At 38.0% G+C, this 19536-nt stretch overlaps 2 protein-coding genes and 1 non-coding gene across 6 annotated transcripts; 2 read left to right on the forward strand and 1 right to left on the reverse strand.

Annotated features, from left to right (window-relative positions):
- The first annotated feature begins 9607 nt into the window (after positions 1–9607).
- LOC112166475 (uncharacterized protein YnbB) lies at positions 9608–14548 on the forward strand. Of its 3 annotated transcripts, XM_024303328.2 has the most exons (13): positions 9610–9829; positions 10420–10533; positions 11014–11124; positions 11200–11262; positions 11379–11492; positions 11571–11720; positions 12113–12190; positions 12269–12490; positions 12578–12664; positions 12903–13022; positions 13397–13489; positions 13665–13914; positions 14072–14544. In XM_024303328.2, the coding sequence occupies exons 1-12, from the start codon at positions 9677–9679 to the stop codon at positions 13722–13724; spliced, it is 1365 nt and encodes a 454-aa protein (XP_024159096.1). In that variant the 5' UTR covers positions 9610–9676; the 3' UTR covers positions 13725–13914; positions 14072–14544. The 3 variants fall into 3 exon arrangements, with proteins under 3 accessions (XP_024159095.1, XP_024159097.1, XP_024159096.1); XM_024303327.2 differs by having other exon boundaries at positions 9608–9829; positions 11014–11262; positions 14072–14548; XM_024303329.2 differs by lacking the exon at positions 12113–12190 and having other exon boundaries at positions 9609–9829; positions 14072–14548.
- Positions 14549–14778: 230 nt separating this feature from the next.
- TRNAF-GAA lies at positions 14779–14851 on the reverse strand. The gene has a single exon. It is a non-coding gene; the product is annotated as a tRNA-Phe (tRNA).
- A 25-nt stretch (positions 14852–14876) lies between these two features.
- LOC112165289 (transmembrane protein 184C) lies at positions 14877–17792 on the forward strand. Of its 2 annotated transcripts, none has more exons than XM_024301780.2 (5): positions 14877–15027; positions 15298–15604; positions 15712–15834; positions 16219–16509; positions 17342–17792. In XM_024301780.2, exons 2-5 carry the CDS (start codon positions 15353–15355, stop codon positions 17549–17551), a joined length of 876 nt encoding a protein of 291 aa, XP_024157548.1. In that variant the 5' UTR covers positions 14877–15027; positions 15298–15352; the 3' UTR covers positions 17552–17792. The 2 variants fall into 2 exon arrangements, with proteins under 2 accessions (XP_024157548.1, XP_024157547.1); XM_024301779.2 differs by lacking the exon at positions 14877–15027 and adding an exon at positions 15034–15178.
- Positions 17793–19536: the final 1744 nt, after the last annotated feature.

Genomic DNA, 19536 nt, shown 5'->3' on the forward strand with positions numbered 1-19536 from the left:
ATTTGAGAACCCCTGGTATATACGACGGTGATTGCAACTAGAGAGCCCTTTAGCTTGTTTTTTTTTTTTTTTTTTTTTTGGGCGGGTATTTACGAGATGGGTTGGACGGGTTTCTTTTGACCTTTGGTGGGCCGGATCAGGCTTTAAACCCCTAAAACAAGCCTGGCTCTCAACACTAACGGGTCAGGCTTTCGCATGCGTAGATGCTGACAAGGCTGAGCTTTTACCTGTCGGGCTGTGCGGGCCTTCATTGGCCCATTAATCCACAGGCCAAATGATGACCCCTACATTAACTCATTAGATTGAAACACATTACAAAAAGAAAACAGCAATTCTAGGCCCAAAGACCCAATAGACAAAATCATAAATAAACTAAGGACATGTTTACTTACCTAGAATGGGAATGAAATGATTCGAGGGTATGAAAGTTTCTGCGTTTACTAACATATAAAGGTATTGGAATGTGTGTGGGTCTCACCTTATTATTAGGAATTGAATAACCCTTAGTTTGATAATTAATGGGGGTATCAGTTTAGGAATCATTCCCATACTGATTTCTTCCTTCTTCCATTTCCATTGTCTCCAATTCATGACTTTTTCCATTTCAAGTAAGTAAAAGTGCCATAAACTTATACAAAATGCAAAGCTAGAGCCCAAAAGCCTGCATTCCCTCAAAATTTGTGGACAACACCGGACCAATGGTGTTGTGTTGCTGGGTGGTCTCTATCTGCACAACTACTTGTACTAAGTTCTATAGCATATTTAAGCACGACAGATGGTTGAGTTGAGACGAGTCTTCCACACTTGGGTTCGAATTCCGCCGACGCTGATTGGAGTTTAAATCTCAATCTATTATTGGTTGCTAGGGGGTGCAAGCGTTTTGACATAAATACCCCCCCCGGGCACGAATTACTCTTTGGGCCTAATAAGTCTTCGAGGATACCGTGTGATCTCGAAAAAAAAAAAAAAATCTTTAGTACATTTGTTATTCTTCTTGTGCATGCTATTTGGGGGTGGAGAATGATGGTGGAGAGATGTTTGGCCTCTTGAAGTGAAGCTTTTGTTGAAGCTCACTTCGTCGCTGTTACTACCATAGTGGCTGGTCTCTGTATTGTAGTGAAGATATTTTGTGATATCGATTAAAAAAAAAAAAAGGTACATTTGTTGTTCTTCTTGCGCATGCTATTTGGGTGTGGAGAATGATGGTGGAGAGATGTTTGGCCTCTAGAAGTGAAGCTTTTGTCAAAGCTCACTTTGTCGCTATTACTACCATGGCGGCTGGTCTCTGTATTGTAGTGAAGATTTTGGTGTTAGGTTGAGGATTTTTTTGTTCTTTTGGCCGGTATGGCAGCAATTTTCAAGTATGAAGTTAGGTGAATAGATTCTTGTCGAGACTGCAAGGGTTGAATATTAATGAGGTTGTAGAAAAAAAAAAAGACGATTAAGATGGAAGATGAGAGGGTGAGGTGTCTGAGACGGAGGAGCCTAGGAGGATAGGAGGTGTGATAATATCTGGAAATCTTGTGAGAAAATGGGCTGTAACACGTAAGTTATTGATGTTAAATCAATTGCCAAGTAAGTTAAAAGAAAAAATATTTGAATTTTTTTTATTTTGTTTGGGTTACAAGGAGGCTAATGCCAACAAGAAAACTAAACAATAACTAATCTCAGTTTCAAGAGGCCATCTTTGTCTTCTTTAAGTCTCTCCCTAACGGACACACTCAGGTGGACGGGAAAAAAAAGGTAAAAACCCAAATAAAGAGAATGTCTTAACGTCCATTGTCAATTTGACCACTAGATATTGACTCCTACAGCAAAATTTGATTCCACACTAACAATGTCAAAGTCGAACCTCAAAGCCACTTCAATCAAAGATATAATGAGCATGGTTCTACACTTCTACCGTAAACTTTCCTCCCACACCAAATTAATCGAAAAGCCACATAACCAATCACCTCACTATTTCGAATCAACCCTTCAGCAGCTATACAACTCATCTTTATAAATTTTTTGAATGACTAACTTTGGATTGAAGGGAGGTCTGAAATTAGGATAAAAAAACCGAGCTGCATCTTCCATCGGGATAAGCTGGAAAGGGCTATCCTCGTAGTTTTGAATATTCTAATTTCTTTCATCAAGAGAAATATGTTCATGACGAAAAAATTTAGATTAAAATGCAACCTTATTCTCAAATTCAATGCAAGCTAGCACAATATAAGTCATAACATTGAGAGCCTCAAATTCATAGTTTTGAGGCAAACTGAAGGAGCAAGGAAACAAATTTGGACTTTAAGGTTCCACATTCTGAATGTAGTCAACACAGGTCTGGCAATCACAGTCCTTGAAGCGGCACATGCTGCAACCCGAACACACACAAGAGGTGAAACCCTTGCATGTTGGGGCATGAGGACATCTCCCGTAGCATTTTCGACCGACACGCTCTTCTTCATCTTCGCAATTTGTTCTGGATGAAGCATCGAAAAAAAAACCATCAAGTCTTTGTATACTAGTACTGCACATATATGAGACATCAAAGATGCAATATCAATAAAAGAGGCAACTCACTTTTCATAGCTGTCAGCGCATCTCCAATTTATCTTTTTCGAGGCTTAATGGAAAGCTTTGCACTCATCCACTGTGCGCAAATGAAACCTTCGCTCTTTTTGACACTTAGAGCAGCCAAGGAATTCATCTCGATGGACGAAATCTGATCTGCGACGGTCCCAGTTGCTATCATTCGCAGCGTACTTGTAGTATCTCCACAACCCTGATTTCTGAAGAGAGACTTTTTTGCCTTCCTTCCTAACCCAGATGTTACTCTTCCATCTTCTCACTCCACTCCTTGCATGGCTCTTAAATTCTTTTGGTGTCATTCTTCTTGGGTCAGTAGACTCAGTAATCTCTGCATTACAAATATAGAAGCACTAAGTTAATTGACATAACAAGAGCAAGTAGTAGAAGTACAAAAGCAAGGAAAGGAATGAAGAAGAAAGTATGTACTATTCTCTCTGTCCTCTTTGGTATGCTCAAGAGGGCATTCACAAGTGATTAAACCATAAGCTTCCCAATCGTGTCACCATATTTTTTGTCTGTGCATGTGCAACCGCACAAGACTTCAATGGCATCTTCACCTTGGTTGAATCCGTCTATAGTCCGGACCAGAGTCAACTCTTCTTCTCCAAACAAGTTTTGCGCTAGTCTTTGGATCTGAACCTCATTATTTTGAGCTGCAATGTTTCTCCTTACAGCTGATGATCTCTTTGGACCTATATAATGTAATTCAAAGAAACACACCAATTAAGCGTTTGAATAAAAAAAAAAACAAAAACTACACTATCATATAGATTATTCTAGATTGTCATCAAAGTTAATCAACCAAAGATCTCAGTAGAATCAACTAACCAAACACAATGTTGAATGAAGTTCCAAGCTCAAATCTTCTATAAGCAAAAACTCCATTGGTAAACATAAGCTAGCATTTGTTCATAAACTTGCGAATTGTAAACCAAATATACCTATGAATAGCAAATATGGGTGAGAGAAAAGGCTGAAATGTACTCATCAGGTGGATCTAAACAACCATACAAAGCCTAGAAAAAGATGATCGAGACAAAGAAATGTTGGGGAAACAATTGAGATCAATGAAAATAGAGGAATCCTCTCAAGAAGCTGAAGAGCATAAATAGGTAAACAAAAACTAGTGAAATTCTCTCCAAGTATTCTTATTCAAATTATCAAAAGCTGGGTACCCTTTGTTGCCTCGACAAATAAATTATATAGGAGCCATGACCACTTACCCAATTTGAGCCTAAAAATTGTCCACTTACTCCACTAAGAGTTTTTTACTCCCATTTACTCCCATTTACTCGGCCAATATAACATTTATTGACAGTTTTGCAACCATTTTAATTAACAAACTACACTCTAAGATCTCTCTCTCTCTCTCTCTCTCTCTCTCTCTCTCTCTCTCTCTCTCTCTCTCTCTCTCTCTCTCTCTCTCTCTCTCCCTCTCACACAGTCACAAATTTGCGTTCTCCATTGTCGATCTATCCTAGTCAACTCGCTCTGGCCATTGCAACTCCTCGGCGGCTTCCCAGCCATCGCCGCCGCCTTTCCCATCGTTGAGCCCTAAGCCACTATCATCTGAGGCTTCGTCGTCACCGTCGTGGAAGGAGAAACCTAAAAATCTGGGTAGGTTAGATTGCGTCACTCATCGGCGGCAGCTCAGTGGCTTAAGAAGTTGCTCTCTCTAATCACCGTGACTACTTCCCCCCCCCCCCCTCTCTCTCTGCAAAGTGCGAATCACCAGCGACTTCTCTCTCATATCTAAACAATCGCGGACGCCGCCGCCGATTGGAGTCACCTGACGTCTCTCTCTCTCTCTCTACGCCAATCACTGGTACTTTTCTCTCTCTCTCTGATCGAAGAACCGCGGATGATCGAGCCATGGAATAGCGGAGGATACGTAGTTGATGTCGTCATCGTTGGAAACGACATCTTTGAAGCGGCGTCTGTTGTTGTGGTGGTTTGTTTCTCCAAAAAATTGGCCGATTTCAATATGGGATGTTGCTAGTAGTTATTGTTTTGTTTATTATGATTTTGCTGGGCAATAATAAGATTATTAGTGGGCAATAAAACGATTATTGGAAGATAATAATAAGACTATTGGGGGGGGGGGGGGGGTAAGTAAAAAGATTATTGGGGGGCAATAAAATGTTGGGAAAATGGTCCGTACGGTACCCCGCCTTTGGCTCCTTATAACTTTTGGTACCTGACAAAAAAAATATATCAATACGGTACCTGAAGTTCTCTGCCCGACCGAGGATTGGTACATATAGCCGTTAGCTCCATTACATCGTTTGCCAACTGGCAATTTTGATCATAAAATGACCAATTTACACTTTATTCTTTTTTTGTTTTGTTTTTTTCCTCAATTTTTTTTTTCGAACCTTTTTTTCCTCAGTTCTCCTCCATTTTTGTGCATGGAATTACAAACCAAAATTGATGCGAATCCTTCTGGGTTTTTACTACTCTTTGCATCCAATAACTAGCTAACAATGCAGCTATGCTCCTTGGATCTGGAGGCAATGCAAAAGAAATAGAGGCAATGAATTTATGCTCCTTGGATCTCAATTTCGCTGCAAGCTCAGAAGCATCTTAGTTTCCCCATCTATCTCTCCCCCAATTTCATCCAATAACTTCCCATTCTCCTCAACCTCGTTATTTTCAGAAGCTAAAATTAAAAAATAAAATTTGGGTTTTTGAGAGAGACGAATCTTGTAGGAGTCAAGATCCTTCTTGCCAGGTTTGGTCTTGCCATGAAAGTTGTGGAGCTGGGACTTGTGGGATTTCAAATTAAATGATTTTAGAAGAAAATGTGAGAAAGAGTGGCTTTAAGTCGAAGGAGGAGTTGGATGTGATTGAGGAGACCATTACAGAGAAGCTACTGGAGTTTGAAGAAGGTAAGACCCAATTGGTGGTGGTGGTGGCCGTAGATGATCTAATGGTGGTGGTGGTGGCCGTAGATGATCTAATGGTGGTTGTGGTGGTGGATGAGGAGGGGGGAGTGATTGGGTGCCCCATATTTTTGAGCTTGAAAATCTTGCTCTTGAGCTCAGCTACCGGCGAGGAGGAAGAGTTGAGTGATGAAATCTGCCTCCACGTGTCCAGATGTGGGAGCCACCGTTTCAGACCTGCGACGGACCAACGGCTCGCCATTGAAGCTGGTGAAGTGTGAGGACTGTGATAAGTGAAAGGAAGGTGCAGAGCGCCGTTTCTTTAGGTGGCTTTCTGTCCACCATCGCCGTTTCTTTTGGTGGTGGATGAGGAGCTTCGTTGTTTTCGTGTTTGTGTTTACTAATTGGGAATTTGATTGTGAAATGTTGTATTTGAAGCAGCCAAACTCCCCAATTTGGGGTTCATTTGGTGAATGATTTCGAAGACGAGTCGGAATTGGATTTTGGGTTCTGGGGGTTTGATTCGGCTGTGCATAATATTCTGATAGGGCCCTGAGCTTGTGCTCGGGGATCTGAGTTTGGGGAATATTTATAATGGCCTCGTCGGAAAATGCGCCGGAGCCGCCGCCGTCCTCCCACACCAGAGGAGACGAGGAAGTTATTACTCCTCCTCATCACATAGATATGCAGAAACAAAGAGAGAGAGAGAGAGAGAGAGAGAGAGAGAGAGAGAGAGAGAGAGAGAGAGAGAGAGAGAGAGAGAGAGAGAGAGAGAGATGCTTAGGAAAAAAAAAATTAAGGCATGAAAGGACGAAAATACCCTTCAAAAATTGCCAGCTGGCAGATGATGTAACGGAGCTAACTGCCATATGTACCAATCCTCGGTCGGGCAGAGAACTTCAGGTACCGTATTGATATATTTTTTTTGTCAGGTACCAAAAGTTATAAGGAGCCAAAGGCGGGGTACCGTACGGACCATTTTCCCTAAAATGTTTATTGGGCAATAATAAGATTATTTATTTGGATAAACCTACTAAAACTTTCAAAATTAAAAATATCTTCATTTTTGACTAATTATTGATCCCTAATAAACAAGTTTATTAGGGGGCAATAATATGTTTATTGGGGGACAATAATATGATTATTGGGTATTACAGTATTACTAGGGGACAATAAAATTGGATGCCGGAATCCGGCCACCGGTCCGATGGCTAGATTCCAGTCACCAGTTGCCGGATTCCGGTGACCCAGTCACGGGAGTCCCGCAAGGTCTCCGATGACTTCTCTCTCTAAGTGATAAAGAAGGAGAGGACAAAATTGTCCTAAAAATAAATAAAAAGTAATAAAAAAAAAACTTAATTGGGTGTTAGGGAAAAATATATATAAAATATTGTGTAAGTGGGCAATTTCTTAGAGTGTTTGGTTAAGTGGGGTTAATTAACCTCAAAATTGGGTAAGTGATCATTTTTCCAATTATATATAGACCTGAAGATACATTTCGTAAATAAAAGTACATGAACTATTTAAATTCCAGCAAATACTTGTTCACATATTATTAATGACAAATGAATTTTTTATTTTGTGAGCATGAACACATTTATTATGTGTGCATGAACCTTGTCATCGGTCGGAGAGAAAAGCAACAGTTATTTTTGAAAAATCTTATGTATTCAAATTAAAGATTTGATATTAACACACCTCATATTGTTATTAACAGAACTTTTATATTCTAAATGCAACTTTTCTTCAAACAACGTATTATGGAATATATTGCCACGCTTGCTAAACAAGGGTGGAGAATTATCTCCAACCCTCATTCTCTTATTGCAAGGCTATACAAGGCAAAATACTTTCCTCAATGTTCCTTTTGGGAAGCCAATCTCAGGGACTCTCCCTCCTTCTCATGGCGAAGCATTCTACAAGGTAGGCAGGTCCTTAAGGCAGGTGTACAGTGGAAAATTGATGATGGCCAACAAGTGGATCTGTGGCATGATCGCTGGCTTCCTGCTCAAGTCCATGTACCACTTATGCAGCCTCCTAACACCTTCTACTCCAAGGTCGCAGACCTAATTGACATAACTATCCGACAGTGGATCCTAGAAGCAGTCTGTAGTCTCTTTCCCACTCCTATAGCAGAGAAGATTCTATGTATACCACTCAGTAGAGTTGCTGCTCCGGACAAGTTGGTATGGGCTCCAGAAAAGAAGGGCCACTACTCTGTAAAATCTGCATACTGGATTGCTCGAATAGATGTTATGCAACATGTGTTGGGGTCTACCTCTCGGGGAGATCCTTATAAGGAACTATAGAGATGCGTTTGGAAAGCCAAAGTCCCTGGAAAAGTTAGTATTTGTGCATGGCGGGCTTGCAACAATCTTCTTCCAACAAGAGATCGACTTCTAACAAAGGGGTATGTTGGCCCTCGACATTGCCTTTTTTGCAATTACCACATTGAGGATGCAAGTCACCTTTTCTGTAAGTGTCCCATAGCATCTACAATTCTACATGCTGCACCATTCAACTTGCAGAATACTATACTTCCCTCTTTGAACTTCAAGGAATGGATGTTGGAACGCGCTCTTACTTTACCACCTGACATTTTTGCGAAATTGTTAATGATCATCTGGGCCATATGGAAAAATCGTAACAATTTTTTATGGAATGGCACTGAGCAATCTGCTCAGAATATTCTATTAGGCAGCTTCACATGGTTGGATGAATTCTAGAAAGCCAGAAACACCAGTCAGCCATCTCCTGTTAAGCAACAAAGACAACGATGGAAACCGGCTGAAAATGGAGCCTCCAAGCTAAATGTAGATGCTGCATTCCTATCTGACCAAACCAGGGGTGGCCTTGGAGGAGTTTTACGCAATGCTTCTGGACAATTTGTCGCGGCTTTTGCTACTCCTATTGCTCACACAACGTCCCCAAAACAATGTGAGTTATATGCTATCTGTGCTGGCCTTGATTTACTTGCCTCACTTCATATTCAAAATGCTGTTGTTGAATCCGATTGCACTAAGGCAATAGCGGAAGCCTTGTGCCCAGATCATTCCTTGCTTGCAAACGGAGGTCTTGTTGTTGACATTAAGAGAGCTGTAAGAAATTTACCTTCAGTCCAAATCCAGTATGCACCACGTTCTTGTAATATGGTGGCCCATAGGCTTGCAGGTATAGGCTTTGAGGCGCAATTTAGCACAGTTTGGCTTGATCATATGCCTAGCTGCATCATAGATGTTCTAAATGCAGATTGTAAACACCTCAATTGAGGGCATTCTTAATGAAAGTTCACTTATTCAAAAAAAAAAAAAAAGTATTATGGATAATTTATACAATAAAAAAAAAAAAAAAGCAAAAAAGTGTGTTAATAACAATTTAGTATGTGAAGAACAACACTCTTAAAGTCATAATTTAGACTTTTTTTGTTTGGTGAAAATAATTTAGACTTTTTCACGTGACTAGAAAGATGTTATATAGCTGTAAGAAAATAATATATTCATCCGTACCAAAAATGATAATACATTCATCATATAATTGCAAATGTGTGTTCAATTAACTTCTAAAACATTGAACAAATAAATCACGGAAACTACAAGCAAAGGCATAAAGAAAAAAAAAAAATACTCAACCGTTTAGTTTTTAGGTCTATATGAGTAGATCATTTCTGGAAATTTTTAGCCAAATTCATAACTGTGATTTACAAGTATAAACATGAACATTTCAGGTTGGATAGATTTGGTTCGTCCATTGATTTAATATAGTTCTATACCTTAACGATCATCAATTTGGCTGAAAATTTACAGAAGTGGTCGATAAATTAGGACCTAAATACTATAGAATGGTACCTAAATATTTTAGTCAAAACAGAAAAACATGTACAGGGAATCCCCTTCTAAGTATTCGATTGATTATTATTATTATTATTTTTTTTTATAGAAAAATGGCTGTGTGGCAGACCTCAAGCCTTGATAGTCTTAAATAAAGACACTGTCGAATACAAGGGGGGGGGCATTGAGTTTAAACCCCTGATTACAATAAGTAGCTAGAGAACATCCTGAAATAAATATAAAAAACGATTGATTATTTACTACACAAACTAGTAAAAAGTCTAGACACGAACAAAAACTTATCTAAAGTTCGTAAGATAGACGTTATTATCGACGAAGTCCGGAAACCCACTGAGAATTCAGCATCTCCTTCAAACTACAAACTAGTTGAGGATGTGGGCCTTATCCTGCGCAACCTCTGCTTATCCTGCGCTCACTTTGAGAGCGTCTGTACCCATGGCCACTACTCGTTCCGGCTCTCCCGTCTCCGTCTCAGTCCCTACCAATCACCATTGTTATCAGAAAGACAGCCCTTTTGTTCCTGAGGTCAGTTGCTCTTAGTTCATACTTATTTTCATTATATCCAGATGTTAAGTTGTTCTTTTTCCTGTTTGGTTTCTGGGTGAGTGCAGCAATTTACTTCCAAGTATTTATAATGCTAATGTTGGACGAGGCTTGAAAGTTGAAATTATATGAAATGATGCAAGAAGAGTAGTGACTTATAAATGCTACTCATGTTTTCTCAAAACCCCACACTTGTTTTAACACTAAAAGTCAGTGCCTTGTTTTGTTTCCTGAGAAAATGTGGGCAAGCTAGAAAAGGATTACTGTTTTTTTTTATCCTAGGCTTATGATTATGCTAGATAAACTAATGCTGATCATATTGATGATTATTTGAGATGGGCAATTCTTTATTGTTTTCTTCCGTTGGTAAATTAATCAGCATAGGCCGTAAGGCACATAATGTTTTCTAGACTTCAAGAGCAATCAAACAGACCCATATTCTATATACAGCAAGCCTTTATTTATGTCCTTGTATCCATGGTTTGAATTGATATAGAGCTGAATTTTGTGTTACGCACTAAAAGGATTTTTAGGAAAATGGCCCAAGTGGATTCATCTTTTGTGTAATGCAGGTTGTGGAAGCAGTGGATTCCTTGCATTCAGAGTTCAGAGCTGTGGATAATTTGGTAGCACGCAATACCACCCGGGTTCTTAAAGCTTTCCAGAATGCCCGAATTGGATCTCATGTGAGTAGGCTTTTACTTTATTTGGATGTAATGCCCGAGATGGTTTTTGGTTACATATTAGACTTGGATGTGAGACCCTTGTTTGAGTGCTTTTGATGGAAACTTTAACCCTCGGGAAGGAAGCACATATATGTTGCCTTGCCATGTTATGAGAATTGTTAACTGTGCATCTCATGCCGTTGCATGTTTATGTGTACTATGTTTATATGGCTTTTTGTTCATTTACAGTTTGTTATATCCATGCACTGCATATGTATTCAAGGAATGCATACATAAAACATAATTATCCTTACTAGTACATTTTTTTATGACACAATGGTTTATATTAATGGCTGCATTGTGTGTGTGTGTGTGCGCACGCGTGCGCGCGTGTGTGTAAAGTAGAATGCCCTATTTGTGTCTCTTGTTATGGTTGGTCATAACTATGAAATGATAAAATGTATATATATTGTCCCTTGTCATTTTCTTGTCTACAATCAGCACTTTGCTGGAAGTACTGGCTATGGTCACGATGAAGCTGGGGGGCGTGAAGCTCTTGACCAAGCTTTTGCAGAAATTGTAGGCGCTGAATCTGCAGTAGTTCGCTCACAGGTTTGTCGTACAAAGTGTTGTGTTTACTTTGTAGAGGTACTTGCAATACTTAATTCTCTTCTCCAATGGCTTCAGTTTTTCTCAGGAACTCATGCTATAACCTGCGCTCTGTTTGCTTTTCTAAGGCCAGGAGATGAGGTGAGCTATTAGTAGATGGTGGATGGACTTTGTATTGAAAGTTTTGCAGCCATATTTTGTTCTTCGTCCACTTTGTAGGGAATATGATTTAGACTTTAGACTAATCTAAATGTCAGCTTTTGGCAGTTGCTGGTCCTCCCTATGACACCTTGGAGGAGGTTATTGGAAAGAGAGACTCTCATGGCATGGGATCCTTGATAGACTTTGGAGTGAAATACCGTGAAGTTCCAGTATGTTCTTAGTTATACCAGTTCATTAAGATTTCTGGCTGTGCTTCGTCAAATTTCTCACTTTTGGTGTCATTTTAGCTTGCTGAAGATGGTGGCCTTGACTGGGATGCGCTTAGGCATGCTTTGAACCCTGAAACAAAATGTGCACTCATACAGCGGTCATGTGGTTATTCATGGCGTCAGAGTTTAAGTGTGGATGATATAAGGCGAGCAATTGAGATAATTAAGGTAAATTTCTCAGAATGTCCAATAGAATTACATGTAACTGGTTTTCCAGGGAGAGTGTGTCATAAAGTGAATAACTGCAACAAGCATAAACTGGACAAAATTTGGACCTCTATCGAATTAAGATAGTGTTGTTCTATTTTAGATAGCATTATCGTTTTAAAACTCAAATGCTCTTTATTCCGATTTGATCATAAATTTACCAAAACAGGGGTTATCATCTTGGAAGAATTTCATTGACACTTCTGTTGTTGTAATCCAAGTCATTCTGCAGTATCCAGAAAATGATATATTCTATATTTATGAAATATGTATTTGTTAACTCTGTGATTTTTTCCCTGCCCCACTTCTACTGTCTTGAAAACTTTAGACTGTTTTCCTCTTATATTAAACAGATGCAGAATCCTAACTGCCTGGTCATGGTGGATAATTGTTATGGTGAATTTGTGGAAAGCATTGAACCTCCAATGGTGGTGTGTGACATATTTTGTATCTACTTTAGATATCTTATTTTGAAAGATAAAGGCAATAAAATGCTGTTATGTGTTCAGGGTGCAGATTTAATTGCTGGCAGTTTGATAAAAAATCCTGGTGGAACTATAGCCCCATGCGGTGGATATGTTGCAGGAAGAGAAAGATGGGTAAAAGCAGCAGCAGCTCGTCTGTCTGCACCTGGCCTTGGAGTTGATTGTGGCTCAACTCCTGGTCACATTATGAGAGCATTTTTCCAAGGTTTGTTCCTTTCACCTCAAATGGTTGGCGAGGCTATCAAGGTATTGGCATCTGCACTTCCTAGTTTCACATTTAATTTTTTACTAGTTCAACTTGTAACTAATATATTTTTCCCATGTAAATAATAGGGGACTTTCCTAGTAGCTGAAGTTATGGCTGCCAAAGGGTATAAGGTCCAGCCCCTTCCTCGTGTTCCTCGCCATGACACAGTACAGGTTATTGTGATTTATTTTATATCCTTTTCAAGTGAATGTCTGAAAAAACATTATGGTCTGGGGTTATCAATGCCCATATGCAGCAAGTAGCTGCTTAGTTTTATTATATCAATTTCTGCTATTTTGTACACTTAATTTTTTTTCGTCAAATAGAATTTATGCTGAATGACAATGGCTGTTAATATGTATGCTCTGCTAGAAATAGAAGCAAATCTCAAATATATGTAATTCGTTTCAGGCCATACAGCTTGGAAATCGTGAGCGTCTTCTTGCTTTCTGTGAGGCTGTGCAGAGGAGCTCCCCAGTCGGTTCATTTACTAAACCAATTGCTGGCACAACTCCTGGATATGCATCAGAGGTCTGGCCACATTAATTCTACATTCAGTTGTACAATACCTTAGGACTAAAGTCTCCTATATTGCATCATTCACAGCAACAGAAGCAAGTATCCAGCAATTTCTATTAAATTATGAATTCAATACCTGCATGGCTACATCTAATCCATTTTTATTAAGCTCTTTACTAGGTACCTTCTACTTCGAAAGCCAAGATTGCATAACAGCATTACTGAATCTTTCTGAACATTGAAATTTGGTCATTATGTGGATAACTTTATTTCCAGAGTGGTGGCAAATCTTGCATTACAAAGTTGCAGTAAAAGTTTAACATGCATTTGGAAGTTAATCTGTTATGACTTCATTTCCAATAATTTGAGTTGGTTACATCTTTCAGGTGATCTTTGCTGATGGAACATTTGTTGATGGGAGTACAAGTGAGCTTTCATGCGATGGACCATTAAGAGAGCCATTCGCTGTATTTTGCCAGGTAAGTGCTTGTTGATATGGTATATTTTCCTGCTTGAAACCCAAAAACTACTGTTCTGCAGTTGTGAAGTAAGGTCTGAGGCTCTTGAGATTCAGAAATAATTAATGCAGTTACTGTGTCCTGAATGTCAGTTGTTTTGTTGGATTCTCTTGTTTTGTTGGATTCTCTATTGTAGGGTGGCTCCCATTGGACTCAGTGGGGACTAGTTCTTGGAGAGGTTTTAAAAGCCATATAATGTAGAATGAAGTTTTTCCAATGAGGACAGCTGACAGTACGATTATGGAATGGAATGTGGAAGTTATTGATTTCTAATTTTGCAAAGCAAGAAGTATGGTGTGGCAGTCTCAAGATATGTCCTTGCTGCAATTGCTCAAAATACAGCAGCAGTGGCATTTCACCTCTTTTTTTTTTTTTTCCAAAAGAAGGTATAACAGATTTTATTAGATGCTCTGCTGCTTAACTCCTGTCTTTTTGTGTTTTATGTGATTTACTTGGACGCAAGGATTTTAAGTTATATTCTATTAAATGATTTCATAATGGTCACCGACTAAATTTTGGGTATTGCTGTTACTGTTTTATCAGCTTGGTGGCTCAGTTTATTGGAATGGAGCTACTATGTCAATCTCAGGAGCCAAATGAGGATACTGCTCCAAGGGCAAACGATTTTGTTCTCCATATGATAGAAATTCCAGACACTATACCTTGAAGAAAGTTTACCTTAGAAATGAGTTGAATATTACTTTCTTAGCCTGGTGTTGTACCTTAATTTTTGCCACGCATTTTGCAATTTTGTCAATATTAATTTTTTGCATCACTTGATGCCGGATGAAACAAACTGAGGCTGCTAGAGTGAAAAATTACATCTGGAAGAGAAGATACATACATTTGTTTGATAACAAGGTGAATGTTCCTATCCGCTTCCTTATGGAAGGCATAGATAAATTTTAGATATGTGCAACAATCTGCAGATAGATAGATGTATTAGGGAAATTGCAGACATTCCTAATTTCCTATTGAATTTCTCATTGATGAGCTAACGACAAGTCGGTGTATATTGGATACTGATGGCTTGATGAGCTTTGCTTGTCACGTCTTTATCACGAGTTTTCAGATGCATTTGATTGTAGCTGAATTATCCACACAAAAATGTGGATAAAAAGTAAATAATTTGAACAAATGTTCATCAAACATGATTTTATGTTTCAAAAGACAAGAAGGAATGGAATTTCTATTTTAATTTTAATATTTCTCATCTTAAAATAGAACTAAAAGAAAAAAAAAATTCATAATGCGGTGAAGGTGGATCGAACACCTGACCTTCAGATCTTCAGTCTGACGCTCTCCCAACTGAGCTATCCCCGCTGTTGATACCAGAACAGATATTCTTACTTATACACTCATTTCTTTCAATCATTTCAATGCAGCAGTCAAGGTTGTCATGATTGATATTCAAAGTAGAACACTGATCTTGTCTCCGGTTCCTTCCTTCCTTGATCGCTCTCGATTAAACTCAAGCATATCTCCATCAGAAAACCACTGTCAGTCCATCTTCTTTACACACTCACCATATCATATGTTCTCTCTATATTACTTCTACCTTCACACCCACCATATCATCTGTTCTCTCTATATTACTTCCTCAATGAATTCATCCTTCTCTTCTGTCCCTACTATAGTATTCTCATCTGGGTTGTCACTAATCCATGATTTTTTGTGCTCTGCATCCACATATGACTCTCATCATTAGCAACTCTGGGTTAATTTGCTTTTGTTAGTTCCTAATCAAAACTATTACCACCTTTTTGCAGGACCCAGTTCTTGAGCTACCTCTGGGTGGTCAAAGACTCAAACTTGAGAGTACAAATGGCAAACCCTGCACAGATTACTCTTACGGGCTCCACTTTCTGTGTGATGCTTACGCTGCATTTCTCAGTACAGCTTCTCTCAGAGCACTTGTTCTGCTGGAAGAAGCCAAAGGAGCAAAAGGCCATACTCGTCATTATACTTATGGCTCCCTTGTATGCCATAGATTCCTATGTGGGCTTGATTGATTTCCAGGGAAGCAAAGCTTTCTTTATGTTCTTGGACTCGATCAAGGAGTGCTATGAAGCTTTGGTATGATTTCGATTTTGGGAGATGTATAGTTTTTCATTTGTGTATGGAGTAAAGTAAGAGTTGGGTTTAGTTTGTTAGTGCTGAGTTTCTTGGTTTGTTATGTGCAGGTGATAGCCAAGTTCTTGGCTTTGCTGTATAGCTACTTGAACATATCGATAAGTAAAAACATAGTGCCTGATGAGATCAAAGGAAGGGAGATTCACCATTCGTTTCCAATGACTCTCTTTGTGGTAAATGAAATTTCTTCACTGATTCTGGTTTTGTTACTTAATTGAACGAATGATGTGCTTTCCTGAATTTTCATTATCAGATTAAGATATGCAAGTTAGGAGACATCCTCAATCTTATCATAAAATAAGTTATATGCTTACTAAACTCATATTTATGGGTAACACATATTCTCCTTGGTGTGCAGTGAGAACATTAGAAAGATTTCTAGCAATGACAACAACCGTTTAAGTATCCAAATACTTGGTATTTTTAACCGTCTCTGAATAGTAGTGTGTATATAGCTAATTCCCATTCGCCAGGTTTAATGAAACTAGCTATTGCATAGTCAAGTTATTTGCCTTGATATGTCTGGGTTTATACTGACTCATATCTATCAAATGCAGCCTCGCTCTGTTCGTTTGAACCATCATACACTGAAGCTTCTCAAATACTGGACATGGCAATTTGTTGTTGTTCGCCCTGTGTGCTCCATCTTGATGATTAGTCTTCAACTTATTGGAGTATATCCCAGTTGGGTTAGCTGGACATTCACTATAATTTTGAACATTTCAGTGTCACTGGCTCTGTATTCTCTTGTCATTTTCTACCATGTCTTTGATAAGGAGCTGGCACCACACAAACCTCTTGCTAAGTTCTTGTGCATCAAAGGGATTGTCTTCTTCTGCTTTTGGCAGGTAATTAATAATTCTCACTCTCCTCCCCTTTATGTCAATTGTCAAGCCATAAACTGACAAATTCATACTTCTGTCAAGTGTGTATTGTCAAGTTAGAGAATGCCATAATGGATAAAGGTTTTTGTAGGTTTATAAACTTTGACAATGAAATCTAAACTTTATTAGCCATTAGGCATGAAATTACAACTGGATAATCATGCAGGTTTATGTTTGGCCATTCTTATACTTTAGCAGATAAACTTCTCTTGTATAATATCCTAAAGCAAAATTGTTTTTATAAGTTATATACATGTTGCATTCTTCTTTTGTGATTATCTGTGTCATGTCATACACCTGCAAGATCTAGAATATTAGCGATGTTATAGTGCTTGTGGTATTCTGGAACCCTTGTAAAAAGATCTTTAACACCTCTAGATTTAGATTGTTATGAGTCTAGGACATCATACGTAGATTTTCTTTCTTGTTCATACTCCATAGTCCATACTGATTGTTGGGCCTGTTATGCTGGTTCTAATACTGGTGTTAATGTCTAAAGCTTCCTCTTTGTTTTATAAGGTGTCCGACCACTTTATCAGATACTGTTGTAACTGCATTGTTTTGAGACCCATGTCTCTCATATTTCTCTGGCACTTAAGTTAGTATACACATATCAAACTGGTAGTCCCGGTATTGGTTTCAAAAGACCACCCATGCTGTACTTTCTTGAACATTTCCAATTAGTATAAGTACTTGATTCAGTTAGTAGGACTGCGGATTATTATTTGGTATCAGGATTCTTTAGAGCAAAATTTCTGTGTATTTTGACGAAGCAGTTGTTCAATGGATTGTGCAGGGAATTGTTCTTGATATTCTCGTAGCATTAAAAATAATTCGATCTCATCATAAATGGCTAGACGTGGAGCATATTGAGGAAGCTCTGCAGAACATGTTAGTGTGTGTGGAGATGGTTTTCTTCTCGATTGTTCAGAAGTATGCCTACGGTGCTGAACCTTATAGAGATGATGCTATATCAACTGCAAAACGGGATAAGAAGACGGAATGATTTAGGAGCCGATCAGTGTGGTTCAAAATCATCTTTGTGCACTGAATGTCTTCACCTCAATATCGATTTACAGAATGTCCACAAATATATCCATCATATTCCACAGGACGCATATATGGTGCTGAAAATACCTTATTCTGCGTGAGCTAGTGTTTTTGTACCTTTGTCTAAATTCTAGAGAGCAAGTTCAATATAGTACTCAGTACTGAATAAATCCTTGTTAATGCTCCAGTTTTTTCTACCAGTGCAACCATATTTTCAATTAGAAAGTTTTGTTATTGTATGGTAATAAAATTACCTGTGCTTCATCCTGACAAAATATAACAAAAAGTTGAGGAAAAGAAACCGATAAGAGTTTCTCGAACGTTTTTCTACCAACGAGGTGCCATAAAAGAGGTTCAAATAAGAAGCTTCAAAATTTTTGCTTCCATATCAGATATTTGGATTCATCAATATGAAGAAAAGAGTGTTATGAAACCAACGAGGTGCCATAAAAGAGGTTCAAATAAGAAGCTTCAAAATTTTTGCTTCCATATCAGATATTTGGATTCATCAATATGAAGAAAAGAGTGTTATGAAACTTGGTGTGAATTTCACCCTTAAAATTTCACTTTGGTCTCCAGCATTTCATCTTGGAAAAGATGCTAATGTTGGCTATCAGGTCAAGTGTTATCTGCCCGTGTTTTCAGCGACAAAAAAGAATTAACTCTCTTTTTTTTTTTTGGTCTTGAAAAAAAAAAAATTAACTCTCAGTCTGTTAAAAAATTTAAAAGATTTAAAATCATTTAGAAAAATAGCCTCTCTCTCTCAGGAGGCTACTTAGGGGGGTGTATTGTATTTAGATTTGTGCAGACTTTTTTAAATGACAGACTTTTTGAAAAATCCACAGACTCTTTAAAAAGTTGATAGACTGTTATGGATTTCTTAAAACCATTGATTTTAGCAGCAGACTTTTATTGATTCATAAAAATCTATATACTTTATTATAAATGACTTCTACAGACTTCCTAGGATGTACAAAATATAAAAAAAAAAAAAAACCCAAATGCAGCCCAAACACAAAACAAAATAATAACTTGTTGTCTCTTCAATGCTCAATTATCTTCTAATAGAAATTGACTCAAATAAATGATTGTTCGTTTGTCTAGCGAGTTTGTTCTCATTCCTAATCTCCCAACAACATAAACATACAATATAGATCACTTGATGTTTATGGTTAATTATTCTCATCAATTTTGTTTTCGCCGATTAACATATATTGTAGCAATATCGGTCAATGTCTTGATCTATAATCAATCAATTGAAATTCAATTGTTCAACCTTTTTTTGAACCATAATATAAATTCAAATTAATGAGAATAATTAATTAATAAAATAAAATTTAGTATGGTTCAAGGTCTTAGGGTTTCATAATCATTTTTATTGCTATTAGGGAGATGATGAAGGACAAACTTCTTCGTGCGTAGAGAGAAGAACTTTGATAGACTCTTTTTGTTTTTGTTTTTTTTTTGAAGAGGAAACTTTGATAGACTTTTTGAAATCTTTGGTCTGGAGACGGGAAAATTATTGGAGTTTGGTATGTACAGTTAACACTACAAAGTCCATGATTTTCTAATTCCATAAGTATGAATGATATTTTGAATACCTCTGTACTTTTATTCATTTTTAAAAGTCCTAATTGAATACCCCTAGATATTGGTGGAATTCATGAAGTCTTTAAAAATCCTAATTGAATACCTTAAGACTTTCATGGACTGTTAAAAGTCTATATTGAATACACCAAGACTTAAATTCCCTAGATTTCTTTAAAAGTTCCACTAATTCCATATACAATACACCCCCCTTAATTTCTGCATGTTAAATTATGAAGTGCAATAGTGTTAGCCACACATGGTAGATGTAGCACTGATAACGATTGTTAAGCCACTAATCTTGGTGACAAATAGTGAATAGTGAAATCTTGGACCCCAGAAAGTAGAAAAGCT

Source organism: Rosa chinensis, chromosome 5, assembly GCF_002994745.2.
Source record: "Rosa chinensis cultivar Old Blush chromosome 5, RchiOBHm-V2, whole genome shotgun sequence".
NCBI lineage: Eukaryota > Viridiplantae > Streptophyta > Magnoliopsida > Rosales > Rosaceae > Rosa > Rosa chinensis.

Coding starts and splice junctions, on each gene's coding strand:
- LOC112166475 (XM_024303327.2), top strand. CDS start 9,677: ATGTGGGCCTTATCCTGCGCAACCTCTGCTTATCCTGCGCTCACTTTG. Junction 10,534..11,013: donor ATGCCCGAATTGGATCTCAT/GTGAGTAGGCTT, acceptor GTCTACAATCAG/CACTTTGCTGGAAGTACTGG. Junction 12,191..12,268: donor GCATTGAACCTCCAATGGTG/GTGTGTGACATA, acceptor TTATGTGTTCAG/GGTGCAGATTTAATTGCTGG.
- LOC112165289 (XM_024301779.2), top strand. CDS start 15,063: ATGTTCTCTCTATATTACTTCTACCTTCACACCCACCATATCATCTGT. Junction 15,605..15,711: donor AGGAGTGCTATGAAGCTTTG/GTATGATTTCGA, acceptor TGTTATGTGCAG/GTGATAGCCAAGTTCTTGGC. Junction 16,510..17,341: donor TCTTCTTCTGCTTTTGGCAG/GTAATTAATAAT, acceptor TGGATTGTGCAG/GGAATTGTTCTTGATATTCT.